The 26141-nt window shown below is 52.3% G+C and overlaps 1 protein-coding gene across 2 annotated transcripts; it reads left to right on the top strand.

Moving 5' to 3' along the window:
* Positions 1–12257: 12257 nt before the first annotated feature.
* On the top strand, positions 12258–25959 carry Tulp1 (tubby like protein 1). Of its 2 annotated transcripts, XM_017317394.1 has the most exons (16): positions 12357–12388; positions 12445–12568; positions 12908–12989; positions 13091–13243; positions 13636–13788; positions 14483–14578; positions 14660–14779; positions 14980–15101; positions 18150–18155; positions 18242–18412; positions 18812–18924; positions 21024–21135; positions 21212–21310; positions 23620–23791; positions 23880–23888; positions 25472–25959. In XM_017317394.1, exons 1-16 carry the CDS (start codon positions 12357–12359, stop codon positions 25603–25605), a joined length of 1698 nt encoding a protein of 565 aa, XP_017172883.1. In that variant the 3' UTR covers positions 25606–25959. The 2 variants fall into 2 exon arrangements, with proteins under 2 accessions (NP_067453.1, XP_017172883.1); NM_021478.2 differs by lacking the exon at positions 23880–23888 and having other exon boundaries at positions 12258–12403; positions 12517–12568.
* The last annotated feature ends 182 nt before the right edge of the window (positions 25960–26141 follow it).

Here is a 26141-nt window from a genome sequence, read left to right as displayed (position 1 = left end):
AAAGAAAAAAAAAAGGAAAGGAAAGATAGTCTTGGGCCAGCGAGAAGGCTCGGCAGGTAAAGGGGCTTGCCACTAAGCCCGATGCCCTGAGTTCAAATCCTGAGACCCATGTGGTAGAGGGGGAGAACAAGCTGTGCCTGGCGTGCATACATGGTGCACGGGCTCTCAGGACACACACACACATACATGCACAGCTAGGTAAATATCATTGTTTTGTAAAGGTCTTCAATGTGATTCCAATCAAGTCTACTGCAGTAATGCTCAGGTCTGCTATCGATGACAGAAAGCAGCTGACTCATGAATCTCAATTCCTGACTCACCTATCTGAACGTTCCAGAGTTTTGTAGAAGAAGTTGTGTATTTGTCTATTTTTAAAAAGATTTATTTATTTTGTGTATGTGAGTCCACTGTTGCTGTCTTCAGACACACTATAGGAGGGCACTGGATTCCATTACAGATGGCTGTGAGCCACCATGTGGTTGTTGGGGATTAAACTCAGGACCTCTGGAAGAGCAGTCAGTGCCCTTAACTGCTGAGCCATCTCTCCTGCCGTATTTGTCTATTTTTATTAGTATAATAAATTGTCCAAAGCTGGGTAACCTGATAAAAAGGTTTTATTTGGCTCAATTTTATAGGCTGAAGATCTAACAGGAAGCAGCCTGTCGGTTTAATCTTCGGTGGGGACTCCTAGTGGATGTCTGTAGTGAGAATTTGGGTTTCTTTGAAAACCCAGGAATATTAGAAGAATATGTTCTTGTTGTAGTCTCGGGTATCGGGATCTGGGGCTGTGTCAGACTGTTCTCAGCAGCTGATTCTGATTATGCCTCGTGCTCCAGCAAGGGCGTGATTCTGCCAGCTGCGGACAGTTCCCGAAAACGTGACATTTGGAATTCTGGAAGACTCTTCAGAGGGTAGATAAATGCTAGGGTCCCCAAGAATGACCTGTTGGTCACGATTTGTTAAGTAGTTGTGGGCAAAGAAGAAACAAGGAGAAGAAATGAAGATCAAACTTGCGCCCAAACAACTTGACGTCCCAAATCAGCAGGAAGTGTCTAACGATAAAAGATAACATTGCCACCTTTCCCCTGTCTTTTTTTGTTTGTTTGTTTGTTTGTTTGTTTTGTTTTGTTTTGTTTTGTTTTCGAGACAGGGTTTCTTTGTATAGCCCAGGCTGTCCTGGAACTCACTTTGTAGACCAGGCTGGCCTCGAACTCAGAAATCTTATTTTTTTTCCTTATCTAGTGTTAGGGGGCTTAAGGGGTGGAGAAAGGTGGAAGGAAGAAAAACCCACAAAGCACCCATGTCCAGCTACAGATGTCATCTTGTGGAAAAAAGAAACGGAGTCAGCCAATTTCCGGCCAGACAAGCTGGTTCCCGTGATCCCATCTCCTCAAAATGCTCACCCTGAGACCCACCCCTCCAGCCTGTGAGCCGACCGACCGCTCCCAGCATTCCCTAGAGCAGGAGACCCACGCCTCCTCCTCCAGAGCCTAGGGAATGGTCCTCAAGAACTTCCTGCTCTGTCAGAGTCCCTGCTTATCTCTGACCGAGGACTGAGTCCTAGTGAGTCAGCACCCATGGGTCCTGGTCTGGAGGCAGATAGAGGTGCTTGAGCAGGAAGCGCCACTGGGCAGGATGTCTGAAGCAGGTCAGAGAGAAGGTGTGGCTGGGGACAGCGCAAGGTGGATGGGAAGAGGTGCCATTCAGAAGGATGGAGGGCGGATTGTGATTGCAGGGGCGGGGCAGTTTCGAGTGATGACAGGATCAGGGCGTGGCTGCGCCATCAGTGCGGTGGTGGAGGTATGAGAGCCACGCGCCAAAACTTCAGTAAGAAGGGAAGCCTGAGGATACCGGGGCCAGCTGACGTAGCTCAGTAGTGTCTGACTCAAGCAGCCAGTTCACCGACCTCGGGTCATTAAAGCCAGTTCAGGGCTTGGGGCTGACTCGGTGGGTAAGAGGGCTTGCTGCTCAAACATGAGGACCTGAGTTCGGATCCTAGCGCCTACTTAGAAGCTGGGCATGGCTGCTTGCTCCTGTAACCCCAGCAGAGGGAAGCATTAATGTTGTTTTAATGTTAGATTAAAATGGCCGTGTAGGGAGCCCCGCCTGAGGCGGTGACCAGATTGTATGATTGATCTCCCTGCCTATGGGCGGCACCTTCCTGAGTGTTGGAGCACTGTCAGGGTGGCGGAGAAGAGCGCCTTGTCCTGGAGTTCTTGGCCTCCATCTTGCCACAGAGTTAATTTGCCTGTGATTGAAGCACAACTGGCCTGTCCCTGCTTTCATCATAGCCCAGGGACAAGCAGCTCTCCAAGATCCTTGCTGGCATCCTGTGCCAGGCTGGGACAGCTGAGGCACCACCCAGTGGACCAAGCAACTACCAGGTTCCCAACGTTGTCTCAGGTGTGCTCCTGCCATTGTTACTGGTTTAAAGCTGACTTTTATTATTATTATTATTAGATATTTTCTTTATTTACATTTCAAATGTTATCCCCTTTCTTCTTTTCCCCTCTGAGAACCCCCTATCCCATCCCCCCTTGCCCTGCTCACCAACCCACCCACTCCCACTTCCCTGTCCTTACACTCACGCATACTCTTGCATTCAACACACAAGCACACGCACGCACACACCCACCCACCGTTGGTTCCTCTAGGAAACCCTGACTAGCGCAGAGAGGCAGAGACAGGATCCCAAGTTTGTGGGCCAATCAGTTTAGCCAATCAGTGACTGAGTTCAGAGAGAGACCCGGGTGAGAGCCGGGGAGTAAGCCACCGAAGCTGAGCTGCTGAGCTGCGCCCGCCCTCCGCACAGGTGCTTGTGGAGGCTCCCTTTCCCTCCGCATGCGCACCAGGCTGTATTTACCCAGACATCCCGACAGACAAGGACCCCCCCCCCACACACACACACACACACACTCCGTTTGGTGACCACACATGCGCTGATGTCTCTCACAACTTCAGGGCTGCCTCTGCCTCAGAGGGCTTAGTTAGGACCTTGGACATGACACTTTTCTGGTTAAAAATAGGGACCCCGTTTGCAGAGAGATCAAAAGCCAGTGACTGACCCAGTTCCAGTAATGTGGTTTTTTTTTGTTTTGTTTTGTTTTTGTTTTTTTAAGAACCTGGTGTGCCTTTTCTCACGCGGCAGGTTTAGGACTATCCTGCCCAAAGGCCCCTCAACCCTTCTGTGACCTCAAAGGTTAGGCGTCCCACAAAGTGCCTGGGTCACTTCATTGACTGACAACGTCTAGATGTCTTCACTCCCTAAAGATGGATTCCAGGAAAGGAAGGATGGAGAGAGGGGAGGAGGGGGAGGAGGCAGGAGAAGAAGGGTTCAGGGAGGAGGAAGGTAGAGGTAGATAATGGAGGAGGAGGAGGAGGAGGAGGAGGGGGGTGAGGGTGGAGAAGGAGATATAAGTCCCGCACCTGCCTCTTGAGCAGTGCCGCCCCCGTGGGTGGGCTCTGCCGCCACCTCGTGGTGAGGTTGAGTCTGTGCACCCTCATCGGGTCATCCCTAGTCAAGGCCTGTCCCAGAAACCTAGTAGGTTCAGTGGTTCTCAACGTGTGCCATTGCTTACCCGAACAAACGCACAAAGATTTACATTACAATCCACAAAAGTAGCAAAATTACGAAAATAATTGGGGTTATTTTCTGTTGTTGCTTTCTGAGACAGGGTTTCTCTGTGTAGTCCTGGTTGTCCTGGAACTCATTTTGTAAATCAGGCTGGCCTCAAACTCACAGAGATCTGCCTGCCTCTGACTCCCGTGTGCTGGGCTTAAAGGCGTGCGCCACCACCTCGAAAATGATTTTATGGTTGGGGGTCCCCACAACATGAGGCACTATTGGGAACTACTACTTTGGGTTCAGTGGTCTCCTGGGTTCCAGATGCTGGAGGCTGCCCCACTGGAGTCCACAGGAGACCCAGCCTGAGTGTTCCTACCTCTTTTTACAGGAACAGGGAGAGACTGAGACTATCCTGTTCTGTAACTCAGGTTGACCTGAACTCAACAGAAGTCTTCCTGCCTCAGCTGCCAGGATTACAAGTGTGGGGCCCTGACCTTTTAAACAGGCATGTTGGAATGTGTGCTACTCTGTGTCTGGGCCTTACAGACAGCCCAGCTGTTAGCAGAGCTAAGGGTGAGCACTTGAGCCCTGGTAGCCTTAAACCAGCCTAAGCCATCTGCTCACAGCAGGCCGCAAAGCCTGGAGCTCAGGATTAGAGGCAGATATCTGTGGGTTCGAAGCCAGCCAGAGTTACAGTGGTGAGACACTGCCTCAAAAATAAAAAACACCTCAAAAATAAATAACTAGGCAGTTGTAATGAAAAGCAGAAAAAGTGGGGCTGGTGAGATGGCTCAGAGGGTAAAAGCACTGACTGCTCTTCCGAAGGTCCTGAGTTCAAATCCCAGCAACCACGTGGTGGCTCACAACCACCCAGAATGAGATCTGAAGCCCTCTTCTGGTGCATCTGAAGACAGCTACAGTGTAACTAGTTATAACAATAAATAAATCTTAAAAAAAAGAAAAAGAAAAGAAAATTTATTCAGCATGGCTGCACTGAAACGAGAAACAGAGAGGCCAGGGGACGCTGGAGTCTATCTCGGGGACTCTGGTGTGAGGTTTCAGTTTAATGGAAGTCATGGGGTAAGCATAGCCGCATAGGTCAGAGCGTCCAGGTCAGAGCGGGCCCCACCCACCCGCCCCCAGTGCTGTCTGGGCTCCAGTCTCTCCTGCGAGGTGACTGTCTGGCTGTTGTCAGGACCCTGGGAAATGTTTGCCTGGAGGACAAGATCCTCTCTAGCTGGTACACAGGCTTCAGGTGGTTTCTTCTCCCAGGGTGAGAATCCTGGAGGCCTCCCAATGCTTTGGAGTCCATTGTCTCTATAGTCTGATCGTCAAAGGGGGTTCCTTTGGAAGAACAAACTGCCCTTCCCGGGAATGAGTAACTGGAGGCTCAGAGAAGTTAAGTGACTGGCACCAAGACACACAGCAAGGGGGCAACATAGTCTGTCTCCAGCTCGCGGCTGTCACAAGGCCTCTATACTGGTGGTCCCTACTCTGCCTGAAACTATGCACCTTCACCTGCAGAGTCTTGAAGGGTCAGTCGCCAGGTGTGGGGGGAGGGGGGCATCATAAGGTGCCTCAGGGGCCCCTAAACCAGCTCCTAGGGTTTCACACTGGCACCTTGGGGCTCTGGGGGGGAGGGGCTTGCAGACAGGATGCCAAGCACAGATGCATCCAGTTCTGCTGTGAGCTAGCCATCTGCCTTGGACAAGCCACTTGGGGCCCCCTGTAAAACAGCCCCCAGAACACCTGTCACCTAAGTGGCTTAGTGAGGGTGCAGCCACAAAGCCTGGGTGGCTTAAGCCCACACACTGTCCCTGGACACCACAGCTCCTGTCTCCCCAGCCCTGTCATTCTTCCTAAAGCTGCTGGCGACTCCCCAGTGAGGAAAATACATCTTTTTCTGTTAGGATTAATTCTCCATTAGGATGGGGCTATCCCACAGGGCACTGCCCAGGGCAGACACAGCATGCTAGCTGGCCAGTCAGAGTAACATGGCCTCACAGACTATGAACCGTGACGGGTGAGCAATCACCTGCCTGTTGAAGGTCTCCCTGTGGTATGGGTTAGTTGGGTTCTTCTGTCTCCTATCTGCCATCAGGAGAGTCCTCCTGGCCTTTCCTGGGCTCCTTGGTCTTCACTTGGGACCTCTGAGGCTCGGTGGGAACAATGTCTCTGGGACAGCTGGAGGAGGAAGGCATCGCTCAGGTTCACGGACTCCTCAAGTGAGCACTGTGACTCTGGTGGTTCTCAGAGGATGGAAGCAGGAGACATGGTGAGAGACAAGGAGCTAAACTAGGTAGGCAGACAGATAGGGAGAAGGGACATGGCTAGGTTGTAAAGGTGGCAAATTTCCAAGATGGCTGGTAGGCATCTATCTTTCCCTCCTAACTTGGGCTTTTGTCTCTTACCAGCAGGCTGCCTGCTGACTGTCTGACTCACCAAGTACAAGGCCAAGGCCTGCTTATGACAAGAAATAAAATAACCAGCTCTGGCCAATCGCCTATCCTGGCTTTCTTCAAAGTAAATTAGGCAAGGAAAACACATGAGAGGCCGTAAGAGCCCAGCCCTTGAAGACTGTATTTGCAAGCTGTCTGAGTCTCCTCTGCTTTGCAGAGAGCCTTTCTGTGTGTGTGTGTGTGCAGAGAGAGAGAGAAAGAGAGAGAGAGAGAGAAAGAGAGCCTCTGTGTGTGTGTGTGTGTGTGTGTGTGTGTATGTGTGTATGTATGTATGTATGTATGTATGTGTGTGCGCACGCATGCACATTTCTCCATCTGCCATGTGTAAGGTTTCTCTGTGGCTACTTGTTATGCTTTAGATCTCTTCCACCTTCTAATTCTTTAACGGGGCTGGGCGGCTGAGGCAGAGGCAGAGGCAGAGGCAGAGGCAGAGGCAGAGGCAGAGGCAGAGGCAGAGGCAGAGGCAGAGGCAGAGGCAGAGGCAGAGGCAGAGGCAGAGGCAGAGGCAGAGGCAGAGGCAGAGGCAGAGGCAGAGGCAGAGGCAGAGGCAGAGGCAGAGGCAGAGGCAGAGGCAGAGGCAGAGGCAGAGGCAGAGGCAGAGGCAGAGGCAGAGGCAGAGGCAGAGGCAGAGGCAGAGGCAGAGGCAGAGGCAGAGGCAGAGGCAGAGGCAGAGGCAGAGGCAGAGGCAGAGGCAGAGGCAGAGAGAGGCAGATCTATGTGAGTTTGAGGCCAGCCTGGTCTACAGGGCTAGTTCCAAGACAGTTAAGGCTACACAGAGAGGCCCAGTCTCAAAATAATCTTTAACTGGTAGAGAAAAACGAATCCAACTGAGACACCTAATCTGTGTCATTTGGGGGTTCATCTTGGATTTCCTCTGAAGACTGTATCATTTATAACCCAGCCCAGCCTGGTTCACACTTAGCAATGACCCACAGGGATCTTTAACCAAGATGTTTCATGATATTTTTTGTTGGGAGGACTGGGGTTTGGGGCGGGGGGGGGGGGAGGCCTAAAACAGAGTCTCAGTGTATAACCTTGGCTGTCCTGGAGCTCACTCTATAGACCAGGCTGGCCTCAAACTCAGAGCTCTTCCTGCCTCTGCCTCCTGAGTATTTCGATTAAAGGTGTGTGCCACAGGTTAAAACTGTTTTCAAGTAAAAAGTAGAAACAAACAAAATCTTGTAAATTGGGAGCTGGAGAGATGGCTCAACGGTCAAGAGCACTGATTGCTCTTCTAGAAGTCTTGAGGTCAAATCCCAACAACCATGTGTGGCTCACAACCATCTGTAATGGGATCCAATGTACTCTTCTGGTGTGTTGAAGACAGCCACAGTGTACTCATATAAGTAAAATGAATAAATCTTTTTTTAAAAAAACCAATCTCGTAAATTACCTGGTCCAGTTCAGATCACAGACCCACATTCTACACTGAACAAGGCCTGAAGTAGGTCAAAGGCAGGTGTAGAAGGAGTCCCTGTTGGGCTGGTGAGTCCAAACGTCTGGAGTCCAAATCCCAGCAACCACATGGTGGCTCACAACCATCCGTAATGAGATCTGACGCCCTCTTCTGGAGTGTCTGAAGACAGCTACAGTGTACTTACATATAATAAATAAATAAATAAATAAATAAATAAATAAATAAATAAAGGACTCCCTGTCTTCGCCTGGTGCCATATGAAAATACAAACTCCGGAGTCAAGGTCCCACGTAGCCCAGGCTGGCCTCAAACTCTATGTAGCCAAGGATCTCTCTAACCACCACCACCCCTGAAATCCTTCTGCTAAGTCCTGGAATTACAGGAACACAAGGGAGACCTTAAAGAGCCCATTTTGCCAGAGATCCACTTTTGGAAACCCTGAAAATTGTGGACTTGGTTCTCTGTGGCCAGACCAGAGGAAGAGAAAGCCAGGGGCCTCAGCCTTCGCTCTGCTTCTAAGTCCCGATTAGTCCTGAGGTGCCTTGAGTGGAAGATGGCCCCCAGAGGCTCAGCTCTTTGCACACTTGGTCCCTGGTAGGTGGAGCTGTTTTGGGGGGAAGGGAGGCACAGCCTGCCTGAAAGGAGGGTGTGGGGGGGGGGGCTTCAGAGATGCACTAGGCAAGAGCCCTATCAACTTTCTGGAGGCTCCTGAGAAGTGGTGACTGAGTCACTCCCTCACTGCCCGGGGCTGGGCTAGCACTGGGCGCAGGTCTCTCTATTTGCTCTGTGGCCTCTCAGTGACTCCCGCAGCTGGCTAAGGAGGAAAGACCTAAGTCCTGTGAGCAGCACCCTCCACCCACACCCCCACCCCCACCCCCCGCTACTGGCAAGTGCTGCAAGGATGCCTTTGTAGGGAGCACTGCTGCGTGTGTTCTAGGTTCTCAGGGTTTTTGGTTGTTGTTTTGGTTTTTTGTTTTGTTTTGTTTTTGAGACAGGGTTTCTCTGTATAGCTCTGGATGTCCTGGAACTCACTTTGTAGACCAGGCTGGCCTCGAACTCAGAAATCTGCCTGCTTCTGCCTCCCAAGTGCTGGAATTAAAGGCGTGCGCCACCACGCCTGGCTCTCAGGGGTTTTTGTTTGTTTGCACCAGTCAGTGAAGTGCTCCCTGATGCTGCTCCTGGAGGTTTAAAAGCCCACCAGAAGAAAGTAACTAACCCTTCCAATGAGCGAACGAATTTCATAGATGGAGGGAGAAGCTGCAGCAAAGAGGACATGTGTAATTGGCCACCAGGCTGTGGGATGTGTGTTGCAGTTTGTCCTGCCTGAAGCTTTCTCCGGGGTCGCTCCCGGGTCCCTCGCCTCTTCGCCGCTAGGGGGAGCCAGGGAGCCTGAGGTTAAGTGCCATTCCGGGTCTGCCATCCACACCCTCCCCGTTTCCTGATCCGTGACAGAAGGTTATGGGATCTGCTGGACAGAGGGTACCGGGAGCATAGCAGGCACTTCACAAAGTATCAGTCAGTTGCTAGAATTCTCCCGTGGTAGGTACACTTAGCCACAGAGTGGGAAGGGCATGTGTCTACTGGTGTTTAAAGCCAGGGACTAGGCTTAACAAGAAAATACCAAGGGGCTCAGAGCACTCGCTTCCCTTGCGGAAGACTGGGTTTGGATCTCAGCATCCCTTTGGCAGCTCACAACCATCTCTAACCTCCAGTTCCAGGGCTCGGACGGCCTCTTCTACCCCTGAGGGTAAAACATCCACGCAGTAAAAAATGAATAAATATTGTTTTCTAAAATGATATTGTAAAAAGTTTTTTTAAAATGCCTTTAATCCCAGCACTTGGGAGGCAGAGGCAGGTGAATTTCTGAGTTCAAGGCCAGCCTGGTCTACAAAGTGAGTTCCAGGACAGCCAGGGCTACACAGAGAAACCCTGTCTCGAAAAACAAAAAAACAAACAAAATGAGTGGGCAGTGGTGGCACACGCCTTTAATCCCAGCACTTGGGAGGCAGAGGCAGGAGGATTTCTGAGTTCAAGGCCAGCCTGGTCTACAAAGTGAGTTCCAGGACAGCCAGGGCTATACAGAGAAACCCTGTCTCAAAAAACCAAAAAAGAAAAAAAAAAAAAAAAAAAAAAACCAGGCCCATCGTAGGTGTCATCTGGAGTTACTGAGAGAGCAAGCTATGTAGCTTTGGGCAAGTGACTTAAGTCATGAGTCATGGGTGAACTTGGGGACCAGGCAATGTCTGTCTTCTGAAAGTTGATTTTTAGAAAGCAGCTAAATTTATGTGGAATTGAGTCTGGTGACTAAGGCCAGGCAGGGATCTGGTTAAGAAATGTCCCATTGAGTTCAAAACAAGGTGTAATTATAGAGACCAAGCCTGTCTGTCCTGCAGTCCAGGAGGTCAGCAGATCAAAGCTCCTGACGCCTGCCTATCTATGTCCCAGACCTGACTCTCGGCCTGCGCTGGACGCTCAAAATCCTAAAGTCACCTCTGACCCACCTGAGTCCCCTTCCCACGCCCCAAGCCATTAGCCCTCCGAGGTCTGCTTTTCTCAGAGTCCCCTTGGGACGGCCCCTGCCGGGAACTGGGGAACTAGGGAATTAAAATGTCGATGTCAAGGGGAGGGAATTTGAGCACATTCTACTCAAGATGACTCAAAAAAATTATACATTTTTAGTTTTAAAGTTACATTTGTTGCCTGTGGAGGGGGTGTGTGTGAGTGCCCTGGGACACACACACTCCTGGAGGTCAGAGGTCAGCTTGTAGGAGTTGGTTTTGGCTTCCCAGCATGTGAGTTCTGGAGATCTAACGTAGGTGTTCAAGCTCTGCAGCAAGCTCCTCTTACCTACTGAGCCATCATCTTACCAGTCCTTGGATTTGGTTTTGGTTTTTAAGATTTTTATTTTTTAAAGATTTATTTATTTATTAAAAGGGTTATTTTATTTATATGAGTACACTGTAGCTGTCTTCAGACACCAAAAAAAAAAAAAAAAATAGGGCATCAGAATCCATTACAGATGGTTGTGAGCCACCATGTGGTTGCTGGGAATTGAACTCAGGACCACTGGAAGAGCAGTCAGTGCTCTTAACCACTGAGCCATCTCTCCAGCCCAGGATTTACTTTTATTAAGATTTCTTGAGGGCTGGTGAGATGGCTCAGTGGGTAAGAGCACCCGACTGCTCTTCCGAAGGTCCAGAGTTCAAATCCCAGCAACCACATGGTGGCTCACAACCATCTGTAACAAGATCTGATGCCCTCTTTTGGAGTGTCTGAAGACAACTACAGTGTACTTACATATAATAAATAAATAAATCTTTAAAAAAAAAAAAGATTTCTTGAGGGACTGGAGAGATGACTCAGTGATTAAAACTGACTGCTCTTCCAGAGGTCCTGAGTTCAATTCCCAGCAACCACATGGTGGCTCACAACCATCTGTAATGAGATCTGATGTGTGTCTGAAGACAGCTACAGTGTACTTACATATGATAAATAAATAAATCTTAAAAAAAGAAAGAAAGAGAAAGAAAGAAAGAAAGAAAGAAAGAAAGAAAGAAAGAAAGAAAGAGAGAAAGAAAGAAAGAAATCAAACCCTGGTCAAGATGTGTGTTGTGTGCAGTGGGCCCTGAAGAAGGGCACCCAAGGAGAGTACCGAGTGTCTGCTGTATGCGGCTTCTCCTCTGTCACCTCATTTCCTGTGGTTCCACAGGGCTATTACACCTATCTTATATGTAGGGTGATGGGGCGGCAGCTCTTCAGTGACACACTCAGGGCTGCCTCCAAGTAACCCACACCTCCCAGCACACCAGGCTGTGGGTGACCCTTGTGTCTTGCTGACTCCCTTCCTGATCTGGAAGCTTTGGGGACCCCTTAACCCAACCGCTTGCGATACATCTCTCAAGTCAAGCCAGCAAGGCAAGCCTGTTATCCCACACTAAGGAGGTGGAGGCAGGCATATCCCTGGGAATTAACTGAAGGCTAGCCTGGTTGTCTATATAGCAAGCTCTAGATGAGCCAGGGCTGCATAGTGAAACCTTGTCTTTAAAAATAAAAGGAGCCAGGCAGTGGTGGCGTGCACGCCTTTAATCCCAGCACTTGGGAGGCAGAGGCAGGCGGATTTCTGAGTTCAAGGTCAGCCTGGTCTACAAAGTGAGTTCCAGGACAGCCAGGACTATACAGAGAAACCCTGTCTCAAAAAAACAAAAAACAAAAAAAACAAACAAACAAAAAAAAAAAAAAAAAACAAGAAAGAAAGAAAGAAAGAAAGAAAGAAAGAAAGAAAGAAAGAAAGAAAGAGAAAGCAAGCAAGCTGTGGGAAATGGCTTAGGCAGGGCACACGCTGCCACATGCTGCCACACGCTAGAAGGAGTTGTCCTCAGGTCCTCTTTACACAGGAAGCAGGCCATGTGTCCCACCTACACATGCAATAAATAAATGTAAACATTTTAAATGAGCGTGTCTCAGGCTGAGTATGGTGTCACATGGTGGCAATCCTCACACTCAGGAGATTGGAGAGTCTTGGGTTCCAGGCCAGCCCACACAGGAAGGCCCTGGCTACAGAGTGAGACCCTGTCTGGGAAAAGGGGGAGGCAAAGACAGTCTGGAGGGCCACTCTGGCCTTTTACTCTCCAGCACCCCGCACCACTGACATCTTAGGTAGCAAAGTGAGGTGGGTGGAATATCCTTTTCTTCCCGGCCGCTGTAGTGAGGAGAGCTGGGCTCCAGAGCTTCCCTTCAATGGTTCAGCCAATGGGGCTAGAACATCTTATCCTTAGAGGTGAGTCCTGGTGGCCTCTTGGCCCGGAAGGTGGGGAGAAGCTGAGCCGAGATTAGCTAGGAAGGAAGGGAGGCTGGGGAGCGGCGAGTCACCAGAGAGAGAGAGAGGGGTGGTGGCCGTGACAGGCACACAGACGCAATGCCACTGCAGGAGGAGACCCTTCGGGAAGTGTGGGCCTCAGACAGGTGGGAGCCCCACATCGCCCCACCTGAACTCCAAACCCTAGTTTCTGGGCCGCAGTAGGGAGGGGGAGAGTAGACGGCAAGAGAGGAACAACCTGGTCCCTTTGTACCCTCAGCGGCCATGAAGAGGACTGCTTGAGCCCCGAGCCCCCGCTGCGCCCCAAACAGGTGTGTCACCCGGTTTAGGGATTGGAAAAGAGGTGCGAAGATATTCTGGTGTGCACAGGAAACAGGGCTGCCCGGGAGAGGTCCTCTCGCCAGAACCCTGCAGCTCTTAGCTTGAAGAGTTTAGAAGAAGAAAGGGGGGTTAGGATGTGGGGTGCCCAGAAGGACTTGGGGGGCTTTGAGTCTTGGAAGTGACCACCATGCGTGGATAGGACATTCACCCAGAGCAGGGGCTGCAACACCCCTTGGGATAATCCGTGGCTATTTCTGGTGGCTCCAAGGGATTAGAGGGGGATGGGAGCCCTAGAGTCCCCTCCTCTCCCCATGACCCCTATTCCGCAGCGACCCGCCCAGGGACAGAAGTTGAGGAAAAAGAAACCCGAGACCCCCGACTCCCTGGAATCCAAACCCCGTAAAGCTGGGGGTGAGTCCTGGGGCGGGGGCGCGCGAGAAGGTGCGGGCGCGGGAGGCTGAAGCGGGGACCCCCCAGGCCAGGACCCTGCTGAGCCCGAGGTCTGGCCCTAGCTGGGCGCAGGAAGCACGAGGAGCCGCCCGCAGACTCGGCAGAGCCGCGCGCTGCGCAGACAGTCTACGCCAAGTTCCTGAGGGACCCCGAGGCCAAGAAGCGGGACCCCCGGGAAAACTTCCTAGTTGCCCGCGCCCCAGACCTGGGAGGCGGTGAGTGACTGGGAGGGAGGAAGAGACGGTGCCAGCTGGCCTGGGGAAGCAGGTATCACCCCAGAGCACCCAGCCCGGGGGGCGGGGGTTTCCCTGCTCTTCCCCGCCCCCGCTACAATATAGGGAAACTGAGGCAGCAGGAGTCCAACCTTGAGCTACAGCTAGTAGCCTTAAGTACCCCAGATGAGTCAGAAGCAGCTGCACAAGAACAAGTGGGGACGGTGGGAAGTCAGATTGGGACACACAGGTAGACAGACGGATCAGGAGGGAGAGTGACGGGGAGGGAGCCTGAGCAGGGTGCCTCCCACCGCAGCCCACTGTAGGAAGGTGCTTGGAGTCCTGCAGGGACTAAACCTCTGGAGCCTGTTTTATCGGAGAATTTCCCTCCACAGAGGAGAATTCGGAAGAGGATTCGGATGATGATGACAATGATGATGATGAGGAGGAGGAGGAGAAGAAAGAGGGGAAAAAAGAGAAAAGCTCTCTGCCCCCCAAGAAAGCACCCAAGGAGAGAGAGAAGAAAGCCAAGGCTCTGGGCCCAAGGGGTAGGTGCAGGGAGCACCCAGGAGCCCATGAACAGGCAGAGAGTCCTCTGGAGGGGCGGGCGGGATCCCAAGGTTGCCCATCACCTTCGACTTTGTGAAGAGTCTGCCCCCTTCCCTCCCCCCTCCACACACTGGTGGTCTCTAAGGAGATCAGTTCTCAGGGCTGTTGCAAACCACAGAGGTACGCCCAGGAGGAGGACTATGTGTGGTGGTTTTTTTGTTTTTGTTTTTTTGTGCGGGTTTGCTTCACGTAGATTGCGTTATGCTTTTTATAAAGTAGATAAAAGTAAAAAAGAAATCTGTGGCTAAAGACGCTGATGGCGCCAGGCCTGGGCGCCTGCCCAGGAAGGTCAGGTCAGAAATGTGGGGGCCGCTGGAACCGGGGCTCTGTGCTAAGGGGCTGAGGAGGGTCCTTGCAGGAGACGCTGCTGAAGGAGGATTCAGAGGCTCCAGCGAAGGCCTAGCGTTGTTCACCCGTTCATTCCGTCCCTGCCTCTTAAGCTGGTTCCTAGCCAGATCATTTTTCAGACTTAGACAAAAAGTTAACACGAGACCAATAGACTCGTCTGGCTTTGGCACCCTGGGGACTTAAAGCTGGATACGGGTGGGGGGGGGCGCTAGAAAGTGGCCCTCAGCTCCAAAAGGATCCTTCCTTCCCTGACCCCGCCCCCTCCCCCAAATCTCCTGTTCCTAGGGGATGTAGGAAGCCCGGATGCCCCTCGGAAACCGCTCCGAACCAAGAAGAAGGAGGTAGGGGAGGGAACCAAACTGAGAAAGGCAAAGAAAAAAGGTAAAAAACGGGACACGGGGCGGGGCGGGGCAGGGGGCACTGGGTGTGGTGCGTTGGCGACTCATTGTTTCCTGTCTGCAGGGCCTGGGGAGACTGACAAGGACCCCGCGGGGAGCCCAGCAGCCTTGAGGAAGGAGTTTCCAGCAGCCATGTTCCTGGTTGGGGAAGGTGGCGCGGCTGAGAAGGGTGTGAAGAAGAAAGGTGGGGGTGGCTCAAGGGTGCTGTGACCGTGGAAGTTGTGTGTGTGCAGCGCCCCTTGACGGGTGTGGGTGAGACCTAGACCACAGGGTAGGCTTCCCGATACCCCTGATCGCCAGGCTCTGACAAAAGAGGATTATGGGTATTAGAAAACCTGACCAATTGAAGTGAGGGGTCTACAGCCTTTCCCCTTCCGTGTTCAGGACCTCCTAAAGGTTCAGAGGAAGAGAAGAAGGAGGAGGAGGAAGAAGTGGAAGAGGAGGTTGCATCCGCAGTGATGAAGAACAGCAACCAGAAGGGCAGAGCTAAAGGGAAAGGCAAAAAGGTTGTGACCCAAGGGGCGCAGGGGACTTCGGGGTGAGGACTTGGCTCCCCATCTGTGACAGGGCACATGGCCTAGGAAGATCAGGTTCATGGGAACAGAAGAGACAAGGAACCCATGGGCTTCTGCTGTCCCAGTCTCCTCTCTGCAATGCAACCATCATATAGCCCCCAGTTAGAAAGCAGGTGTAATTAGAGAGGCGGAGCACTCCGCAGCAGGGCAGGGTTTTTTTGTTGTTGTTTTTTTTTTTTTTTTTTTTTTTTTGGAATGGGGAAGTGGGGTGCAGATAAGGTCTTGCTATGTAGCCCAGGCTGCCCTGGAACTCTGGTACTAGGATTACAGGTGTGAGAACTAGGATTCCAGGCTTCCTCGAGGCACAGCCTACACACCTTTGGGAACACACCTTTGAGGGGCTGAAAGTTGGCTAGCTGGACCAGTTTTAAAATGTTCCACTCTGCTAGTCTGAGGTCACCCTCAGGGCCCATAGCCTCCCAGCCCCGGTTCCAGGTGCACACAAACCTAGGGCATGGGAAGTGCAGACAGCAGGATCAGGTGTTCAGAGCTAACCACAGCTACACCCTGGGGTTGGGGCAAACCTGGTCTACATGAGACTCTGCCTCAAAAATAAAATAGGGAAAGAAAGAAAGAAAGAAAGAAAGAAAGAAAGAAAGGAAGAAAGGAAGAAAGAAAGAAAGAAAGAGAAGGGAAAAGAAAAGAAAAGAAAAGAAAAGAAAAGAGAAAAAAAGGAAAAGGAAAGCAAGCAAGATGCATACCCTTAATTCCAACATTCCAAAGGTGGAGCCAGTGGATCTCTGTGAGTACCCGACTAGTCTGTGAGTCCTAGGATAGCCACAGCCACACAGAGAAACCCTGTCTCAAAACCAGCCAACCAACCAAATAAAATATATACATACATAAACACACACACACACACACACACACACACACACACGGCTGGAGATGGCTCAGCAGTTAAGAGCATTGGATGCACTTACAAAGGAATCACACTTGATTCACAGTGCCACCCACGTGGTACTTCACCACCTTTGTAACTCCCGTTCCAGGGGCCCTGATGCCCTCTACTGAACTCTGAAGGCTCCAGCACTCCCAAGATACACAGCCATGCACTGCACATAGGCAGAACCGTCATACAAAGAAAAGAATACATCTTTAAATGAAATAGTCAATTGATCTCTGGCTGCCAAAGGCTCCAGAACATTCCCCGAAGTACAGAGTCCATCCTGACTGGATGTCTTTCATGGTCAAGACGTGTTGCTAAGTACTTTGAAGGACCACGTAGACACACCCGCTTGAGTTCACAGTTAATGCCTGGCTGAGACTGTCCAAAGCTCCTCTAGCAAGGAAGCAACACAAGAGCCAGGCCTGGTCTGGTCTGAGCTTTGGAGCTTTCGGGGTTAATAATCTGTGGAGGAGTGTCAGATCTTCAGGGATGGATTCCCATGAACCCAAATCCCTGAGGCTGGTGGCCACAGTATCTCACCCCAGGTAGAAGCAGCCCTTGGGGGCAGCAGGCTTTTGAAATTCACAGGTGTGAGAAATGTTTGAGTAAGTTCTCCCAGCCCACATTCCACACATAATCTGATGTTTCCCAAGTTTCCTCTGGAACAGGCTGGAGTCCACTCAAGATGGTCATTTGCCCCTTGGCGGTGGGCCCCAGGCTGTGCCTCACCTCACACACAGTAGGACCGCCCTCAGCAACGAGCTGTCATCCTAGGTAACTCCTCAGCCTCAGGTGCTGAAACCTCAGCCTGATAGGTCTGGCTGTCCCCTGAGGGACTTGAGTCCCAGTGACCCTCTTGTGACAAACAGAGCAGAGGGTGAAAGGGCGCCAGGCTCACCCTGCCTCCTCCTGTAACCTGCATTACTAGGGAATTCTCCAAGAGCAAAGTGAGCTGACCGGCTCATGAGTCAGCTGTGTCCTGCCGAGTAACAAAGCCCACCCCCCAAGGTCTTCAGAGAACTAGATTTCCCCTGCTTCATTTCTGAGGGTCATAAATCTAGGGACAGCATCACAGAACCATGTGGGCTCAGGGTGTCTCACACAGCTGTGGTCCCTGGAAAGACTGGCTAGGAACAGAGTTTCTACAGCGGTTAGCTCATTGGTTAGAGACCTCTCTTCCTCTCCATATAGACTGCTAACCCCCAAGTGTTACGGGGAATGAAGAAGGTTATTGGGAGAGCTAGGCATGGTGCTACAGACTTCTATTCCAAGTTCTGGGAAGTTAAGGAGGGTTCCAGCGAGGCCAGCCTGGGCTTACAGACTTCCAGCCCCTATAGTGAAACCTTATCTCAAATAAACTAAATAGGGGCTGGAGAGATGGCTCAGTGGTTAGAGCATTGTCTACTCCACCGGAGGACCTGGGTTCAGTTCCCAGCACCCACGTGGTCACTCACAACAACATAGAACTGCAGTTCCAGGGGTTCCTGTACCCTCTTCTGGCCTCCAAGGGCACCAGGCACACATGTGGTATACAGACAGACATGCGGACAAAACACTCATATATATATTACCAAAACCCCAAAAAAAACAAAAGACCATCACCAGCACAGCAGGGCAGGTCATGGTAGGTAGTGTCATCCCAGTACTCGGGAGGTAAAGGGAAGAGCATCAAGATTGTGAGACTAGCTGGGCGTGGTGGCGCACGCCTTTAGCCCCAGCTCTTGGGAGGCAGAAGCAGGTGGATTTCTGAGTTCGATGCCAGCCTGGTCTACAGAGTGAGTTTCAGGACCTTCAGGGCTACACAGAGAAACCCTGTCTCCAAAACAAAACAAAAAAGAGTTTGAAGCTAGCCTGAGCTACATGAGACTCTAAATGAGACTTTAAATGAAAATAAGAACATTATATCCAGTCGACAGACCTTTGGTGGTAGAACCTGGACTCACACTGGGACTGTTTGTACTCAGGCTAAATAGTTATATCACAGAATTCTAGAACCTTCTATCATGGGGCTGGGCTGCTGGGGCTGTAGTGGAACAAGGCGCCTCAGCTCCCAGGCCTGTATGATAGACGTAGCTCTTTTCTCCCTCCAGAAAGTGGTAAGTGGTGGCCTGTCTTGCCTGGGGTGCAGAGACGGGACCTATGGAGCGGGGTGCCCTGGCTGATGCACCGTCTGCCCACGCAGAAGGAGGAGAGAGCCTCTTCGCCCCCTGTGGAAGTGGGTGAACCCCGGGAGTTTGTGCTGCAGCCAGCACCCCAGGGCCGGGCAGTCCGCTGCCGGCTGACACGGGACAAGAAGGGCATGGATCGCGGCATGTACCCGTCCTACTTCCTGCACCTGGACACTGAGAAGAAGGTCCTGAGAAAGGGGGTGGAGCACGTCTAAGGCTGGGGGCGGTGTCTAGGACTGAGGGTGGTGTCTAGGGCTGGGGGAGTCTAGAGCTGGGGGCGGTGTCTAGGACTGAGGGTGGTGTCTAGGGCTGGGGGAGTCTAGAGCTGGGGGCGGTGTCTAGGACTGAGGGTGGTGTCTAGGGCTGGGGGAGTCTAGGGCTGGGGCCGGTGTCTAGGACTGAGGGTGGTGTCTAGGGCTGGGGGAGTCTAGGGCTGGGGGCGGTGTCTAGGACTGAGGGTGGTGTCTAGGGCTGGGGGCGGTGTCTAGAGCTGAGGGTTGTCTAGTGCTTGAGTGTCTGCGGCCTCTCTGGTCCCGCAGTTCCATCTGTCTCACTCTGTCACCTCTCTGTCCCCTTCTCTGCAGGTGTTTCTCCTGGCCGGCAGGAAACGCAAGCGGAGTAAGACAGCCAACTATCTCATCTCCAGTGACCCCACCAACCTGTCCCGGGGAGGCGAGAATTTCATCGGGAAGCTGAGGTGCAGCTGCACTCCTGTCCCTCTGTGGCTGGCAGAGCGCAGAGCGCCCCCACACGGGGTGCTCCAGAGAAGTCTCCCGGCCTAGGACATTTCGAACCCTGGCATGCATAGATCTCTTGGGGACCTTGTATAGTCAGTTTTGTGGGATGGGGTGTGTGTAGACATGGCCAAGGCTCCCATAGAGAAGCCCCACCCAGGCAGGGCCAGGCCCGTGGCCCTTGTCATTGAGAGCTAACACTTCCCACATAGAATCTTCTCTAGGGAGGTTATACTGCAGGGCATGGTGGTGTGTGCCTATAATCCCAGCTGCTGGGAAGCAGAGAAAAAAGTATCAGGAGTTCAAAGTTAGACTTGCTGTGTAAGGAACTTGAGGCCAGCCTGGGCTACATTAGAGCCTGTCAGAGAGGGGAAGGGGAAGGGGGAGGGGGAGAGGGGGAGGGGAGGGAAGGGGAGGGGGAGGGGGAGAGAGGGAGGGAGAGAGAGAGAGAGGGAGAGGATGCAGCTCACTTGGTCACAGCACCACATAAATCAGGCGTCATGGAACACATCTGTAAAACCAGCACTTGGGAGGTAGAGGCAGGAGGATAGTTCATGGCCCTTCTTGGCTCTAGAGTCAGTTCAACAAGCTTAACAGGAACTCCTGAGCCCCTGCCTCACACCCTGAATCCCAGCACCAGCAGGCAGAGGCAGGCAGAGCTTGGCGAGTTCAAGGGCAGCCTGGTCTATGCTGTGGGCAACCTGGTCTATTTTGTTTGTTTGTTTGTTTTGTCTTGTGTTTCGAGACAGGGTTTCTCTGTATAGCCCTGGCTGTTCTGGAACTCACTTTGTAGACCAGGCTGGCCTTGAACTCAGAAATCCACTTGCCTCTGCCTCCCAAGTGCTGGGATTAAAGGCGTGTGCCACCACCGCCCAGCGGGCAGCTTGGTCTATGCTGTGTGACAGACACTGTCTCAGAAACAAGCAAAAGTAATATTCACTGGGTGAATGAACAAGAAAGGGAGGACTCTGTGTCACCAGGATGACTTCCCACATAGCCAGCTGCCCAGCTGCTCCGAGGTCTTTTTTTGCTTCTGTATCTAACAAAAGGCATGTAGGGGCCTCCCTGAGCCTCAGACGTAGTCCTAAAAACTTTCCAAATATTAGCCAAATATTGTATTTTCTTACGAACCAAACCAGAGGGGGACTGTAGCTGTTCTGATTAACAGATGGGAAAGCTAAGGGCCAGCAAGATGGCAAAAGGGGGTAAGGGGCTTGCCACCAAGCCTGATGACAGGCTTGGTCCCAAGCCTGGGACCCATATGACAAAAGGAGAGAACTGACTCTTCAGAGTTGTCTTCTGACCTCCACTGTGCGCACGAACACACACACACACACACACACACACACACACACACACACACACACACACACGAGGTACATCCAATAAGTCAACGTAAAGAATAATCAATGCTGAATAGAACACCTGAGGCGTTGCTGTTTCCTATGGCCACACAGATGGAGCCAGAACTTGAATGGTTTGTTTTAGTCCGGGTGTGGCATGCACACGTACTGCATGCTGATTTGTTCATGTGGAGGTCAGCTCTCTTGCAACCTTTGTGTGGATCCCAGGGATCGAACCTGCGTCTCCAGGCTTGTGCTATAGACCTTGCTGCCAGCCTTTTTTTTTTTTTTTTTTTTTTTTTGAGACAGGGTCTCCTGTAGCCCAGGCTGGTTTGGACCTCACTAGACTCTGGGGGATGACCTTGGATTCCTGATCTTCTGCCTCCACCTGCCAAATGCAGCTGTTTCTGCCACATCTGGCTCTGCTTTTCCTGCTGCTAGGGATTGAATTTAGGGCCTGAGGCCTGGAAAGAAGGTTTACTTAGCAGGGTGCCACTGAGCCCCAGGGCCAGGCTGTCTCAAAGCAACAATGATAAATAATAATAATAATCTTAAAAGCTCTCCTTCCCTTTAAGGGAAGCCTGGGTCAGGGCACATGACGTGCTTAGTCCCAAGATACATACTGCCCCTTGCTCTTGGACTAGGAGGCTGTGGGAAGGCTCTTGGGGTGGGAGGTGGGAAGTACTCCCTCGCCTTAGCCCAACTCTTTCCATCCTCAGGTCTAATCTCTTGGGGAACCGCTTCACGGTCTTTGACAACGGGCAGAACCCACAGCGAGGGGGAGGTGGTGACGTGGGAAGCCTGCGCCAGGAGCTGGCCGCTGTGGTCTATGTGAGAAGCCACTGTCCCCGCCATGCCAGTCCCTCATCGGGTGGGATGCAGCCTGATGTCACTCTCTTTGTTTCAGGAAACCAATGTTTTAGGCTTCCGAGGACCCCGCCGTATGACTGTCATCATTCCTGGAATGAACTCGGACAACGAGAGGGTCCCTATCCGGCCCCGAAACGTGAGCTTCTACCATCCTACACCCTATCCCTCAGAGCCTTGCTTCCTGTTCAACCACTCAACAGGGCCAGGGATCCAGCTTGGCCAAGTGACTCTTGAGTCTGCACGTGCCTCAGATTCCTCCGGCCACTCATAGAATGAGCTCGGGTTCTCTGGGATTGAATTCATGCCAGGCACAGTGGCACACTTCTGTAACCGCAGAACTTGGGAGGCAGAGGCAGGACTATCAGTAATTAAGGGCCATCTCTAGCTATATAGTGAGAGTGTTCCAGGCCAGCCAGAGCTACTTGTAATACTGTCTCCAAGAAATAAATAGAGCTGGAGAGATGGCTCAGCCATTACGCTCTTCCAGAGGGCTTGAGGTTTGTTTGGGGGTCTGGAGGTGTTTCTGAGACAGAGTCTCACTATGGAGACCAGGCTGGCCTTGGGCTCACAGAGATCTGCCTGCCTCTATCTCCAGCACACTGGGGTAAAAAGATGTGTACCACCATGAAGCAATACGATCCCTCTTGTAGCTGGAGTACCTGTGGAGGAGGGTAGACTACAGACAGGGGTGGTGACAAACAACCAAAGTCTGGGAGATATTAAGTGCTAGGGACGGGAGGGGGAGCAGAGGGGACGGCAGAAGCAGATGCCCTTCATACAGGTTTCCAGCGCAGGCCTCAACGATGCAAGGTGAGCGATCCTTAGTGCCTGGGTTCTAGGTTCAGGGACATGGCATTCAGAGAGGAGAGCCAGTGTAAGGAGCCTGGGGCAGAGGTACCTGATGGGTTGAGGGGTCAGTAGGGTGACCATCATGGCTAAAGGTCATGGGGGCCAAGGTGATTCCTAGGAGTAGAAGGTGCCTGGTTAACTGGCTTTTGCTCTGAGAGAAATGAGGAGTCATAGTAGTTGATTTGGGGCCTTTAAAGAGGCAAAGTTGGAGCTGGGCAGTGGTGGCGCATGCCTTTAATCCCAGCACTCGGGAGTCAGAGGCAGGCGGATTTCTGAGTTCGAGGCCAGCCTGGTCTACAAAGTGAGTTCCAGGACAGCCAGGGCTATACAGAGAAACCCTGTCTCAAAAATTCCAAAAAAAAAAAAAGAGGCAAAGTTGGAGCATGTGCAGTGGGGGTAAGAGGGAAAACTAGCCCTAAACGTCCTGTCCTGGGCTCTGTGGTTCTTGTAGGCCGGGTGAGCCTGGGATTTCAGAGACTGATGACTGGCATGCTCTTTGGTGACTGATTTCCCTTTGCTCCTTCTGGTGACAAGTAACTGCTGCTCACGCATCCTCCCTGCAGGCTGTCCCGGGTGGACAGGCCGTCCCGAGAGGCCAAGCTGGCCAGGAAGCTGAGCCTTACAGGTTCCCTGGGCCCCACAGTTGCTTCTTCTAAGCCCATTCAGTAAGAACCAACATGGAAATGTGCCGTAACAGTGAGGGTGAGACATGGGCTCATTTGGCAGAGAGCTCGCCCAGCAGGCAGGAGGAGGTGCTGGGTTCCATTCCAGTACCACAAAACCTAGGCTTCATGGTTCATGCCTGTGACCCCAGCACTCAGGAGGTAGAGGCAGGAAGATCAGATGATTAAGGTTATCCTTAGCTACACAGGGAATTTGAAGATAGCCTGGGCTATATCGGACCCTGAAAACACACACACACACACACACACACATACACACACACACACACACACACACAAAGGAGGGTTTAGAGATATCTCTGTTTGTAAAGTACCCATCGCATAAGTCTAGATCCCGAGTGCAGAGGGTGCTGGGGAACACCCAAGCAAAAGTTGAGCACAGCTCCTGTAACCCAGCACTGGGCAGGAACAGATGGGTGGATCCCTAGAGGCATTGATCACACAGGCAGTGGTGGCGCACGCCTTTAATCCTAGCACTTGGGAGGCAGAGGCAGGCAGATCTCTGAGTTCGAGGCTAGCCTAGTCTACAGAGTGAGTTCCAGGACAGCCAGGACTACACAGAGAAACCCTGTCTGGAAACAAAACCAAACCAAAGGCATTGATCACCCAACTTTGCCCAGTCAATGAGCTGCAGGTTCAGAGGAAGACTAAAACTGGAAGGTTCTAGACCACCAGGGGCACAAAACTCCTGTTGAGTTCCGGCTGTGCCTTTCCACTCTCTCACTCTCTGCCAGGGTGCCAACAGGGCTTCTTCTCAGCAGGGTTCTCCCTGCATCTGCTGATGCCTTCTGTGGGTGGTGTGGCAGTCCAGTCTGAACACCAGCCCACAGATCCACACATCCTGGCCCCTGAGCAAGCCCAGCCACCTCTAACCACCCTTTCTTTCTTTGTCCCCTCTCCTCGGGCACTCCAGGCCAGCGATGGGCTGCTAGTGCGCTGGCAGAACAAGACCCTGGAGAGTCTCATCGAGCTCCATAACAAGCCGCCCATCTGGAATGAAGACAGTGGCTCCTACACCCTCAACTTCCAGGGCCGCGTCACCCAGGCCTCCGTCAAGAACTTTCAGATTGTGCACGCTGATGACCGTGAGTATCTGAGGGCCACCCAGACCTTTCCCCACCAACGCCTAACCTCTCCTACACATACCCAGCTCTTTCCCTCCTTCCCTCCCAGGACCCTTGGGTAGGTGCTGGGATATTCCCAATGGTACCTTGATGAAGGGAAGGATGCTGGAATCTAGAAACCACCCTGAATCCAACCCCACTGGATGGACTAGGTGAAGGGACTCAAGGCCACACAGAGGATACGAGAGAGTTACTTGTTATCAAGATGATTGGCAAGACAAGGTCTCACTATACTGACTTGGCTGTTCTGAAACACTATGAAGAACAGGCTGGTCTCGAACCCACAGAGATCCCACTCCCTCCCCAGTGCAGTGATTAAAGGCATGGCCACCATGCCCTGCTAAAATAGAGGATTGTCCTTTAAGAGCAGGGACTATTGGGCTTCGGGTGGAAGCATACATCCCCTTGTGTGTTTGTGTGTGCACCATCAAGGACAACCTACAGGAGTTAGCTCTCTCTTTCCCTCTGAGCACTGAGAGCCACTTTCAGGTCATCAAACTTGGCGGCAAGCACCAAGAGACCGGACGGAATATGGACCATGCATTTCTAAGTGTCTATTACAGTTTTTTGTTTTGTTTTGTTTTTAGGGTTTATTATTTTTATGTGTATGCCCGTATGAGATATGTGTACTCTGTGTGTGTGCAGGTGTCCACAGAGGCCAGAAGGTATCAGATCCCCCTGGGACTGGAGTTTCAGGCAGTTGTATGGGTGCTGGGGAGTATGTGCTCCTAACTGCTGAGCCATCTCTCCAGCCCCCTGCCTCGGCTCACAGACTGCCTGTGAAGACTTACTGAGGGAAGCGAATGTCCCTCTCAGAAGCCTGGGCCAAAGGTCTCACCAAGAGTACCACACAAAGGACTCTGGGTTAGAAGGACTGTCCCTCCTGTCTCCTGACCTTGGGACTGATCTCAAAGCCAGTTCCTGTAGAAGCTTGGTCTGCCATCAGACCAGAGCTGGGGTAGAGGGTTGGTTGGTTGGTTTGATTGATTGATTTAAGGTAGCCAGCTTCATCCTCAGAGAGTTTCAGGCCAGAACATTTGGGAGGGAGGTAGCAAAAGGATTAGGGGAGTTCAAGGCTAGCTTTGGCTACAAGAAGTCTAGTCTCAGAAGAGATAGAAAAGGGAGAAAGGGGAGGGGGGTGGCTGATTGATTGCTGCTGATAGCCCTGATCAGAACGGGAGAGGCCTGAGTCCAGCGCTAATGGCTAAGGGAGGGAACGCCTGGGGTTGGAGAAGGGTCTGAACTGCGGTCAAAGGTTAGCCTTATGGGCAGGCCAGAGGAATGAGGCCAAAAGACAACTGAAAACTCGGTGAGGGAGGGTTCTGGTTTGGGCAAGTTTGACAGGGTCCCTCCCTGTACTGCTAGATTACAGGTTTACTGTAGCCCCAGGTGGTGGATGATAAGGCAGGGCCCCTGCCCTGCGGACTCCGTGTGACAGACCCCGCAGGGCCCCTGCCCTGCGGACTCCGTGTGACAGACCCTGTAGCGGCTGGGTTGGGCTGATTGGATGACCCAGAACGGGGAAGGTGGCCTGAAGCTGCATGGGGGCTATGACTCCACATCAAGGAGCAAGACCTCGTTTTGTTGAGGGGTTGCCTGTCGAGATGGGGTCCAAGGTCACCCCACGGTCTGTCTTCACAGCTGACTATATAGTGCTGCAGTTCGGCCGCGTGGCTGAGGACGCCTTCACCCTAGACTACCGGTACCCGCTGTGTGCTCTGCAGGCCTTCGCCATCGCCCTCTCCAGCTTCGACGGGAAGCTGGCCTGCGAGTGACCCCCCACAGCTCCTCAGCGCTGGGAAAGCATTCGGTTGGGGGTGGCAAGGTCCCTCCCCCACAGCTCCCATGGAAGGGCTCACCCCTCTCCGTGACCTCCGGGCATTTCCCCCCTCCACTCCCCCAGCCTGGCACCGGCTGAGGCAGAGGGGATGGAGATGAACATCTGGTCGCCCAAAAGTACTTGCCTCGCCCCCTCCTCCCCAGTCACTTCCTGTCAGAGAGCCGGAGTCAGATGTTCGAGGCCCCTCCGACCCCGCGCTGGGGGGTTTGTAGGGGGTGGGGAGGGGACGATGGTGAAGCAGAGCCAGGGACCCACATCCCCAATAAAGTCACGTCCGAGGCTGAACGCATCGGTAGTTTCTGGATTCATGTGTGTAAACTCAGGTGCCTGCGTTGGCCCCGCGCTCCCGCGTCCCCTTCTGTTCTATGGAACCTCGTCAAGCGCACAGGGTCCGGGCCCCCGACTCTCCGCCAGTAGGGAGGAGAGGGAGGGCCCTAGAGGTAGAGGAAGAGGGAGAAAGGGAGAAATTCG

Source organism: Mus musculus, chromosome 17, assembly GCF_000001635.26.
Source record: "Mus musculus strain C57BL/6J chromosome 17, GRCm38.p6 C57BL/6J".
NCBI classification, from domain to species: Eukaryota; Metazoa; Chordata; class Mammalia; order Rodentia; family Muridae; genus Mus; species Mus musculus.
This window is presented reverse-complemented; position numbering and strand designations above follow the sequence as displayed.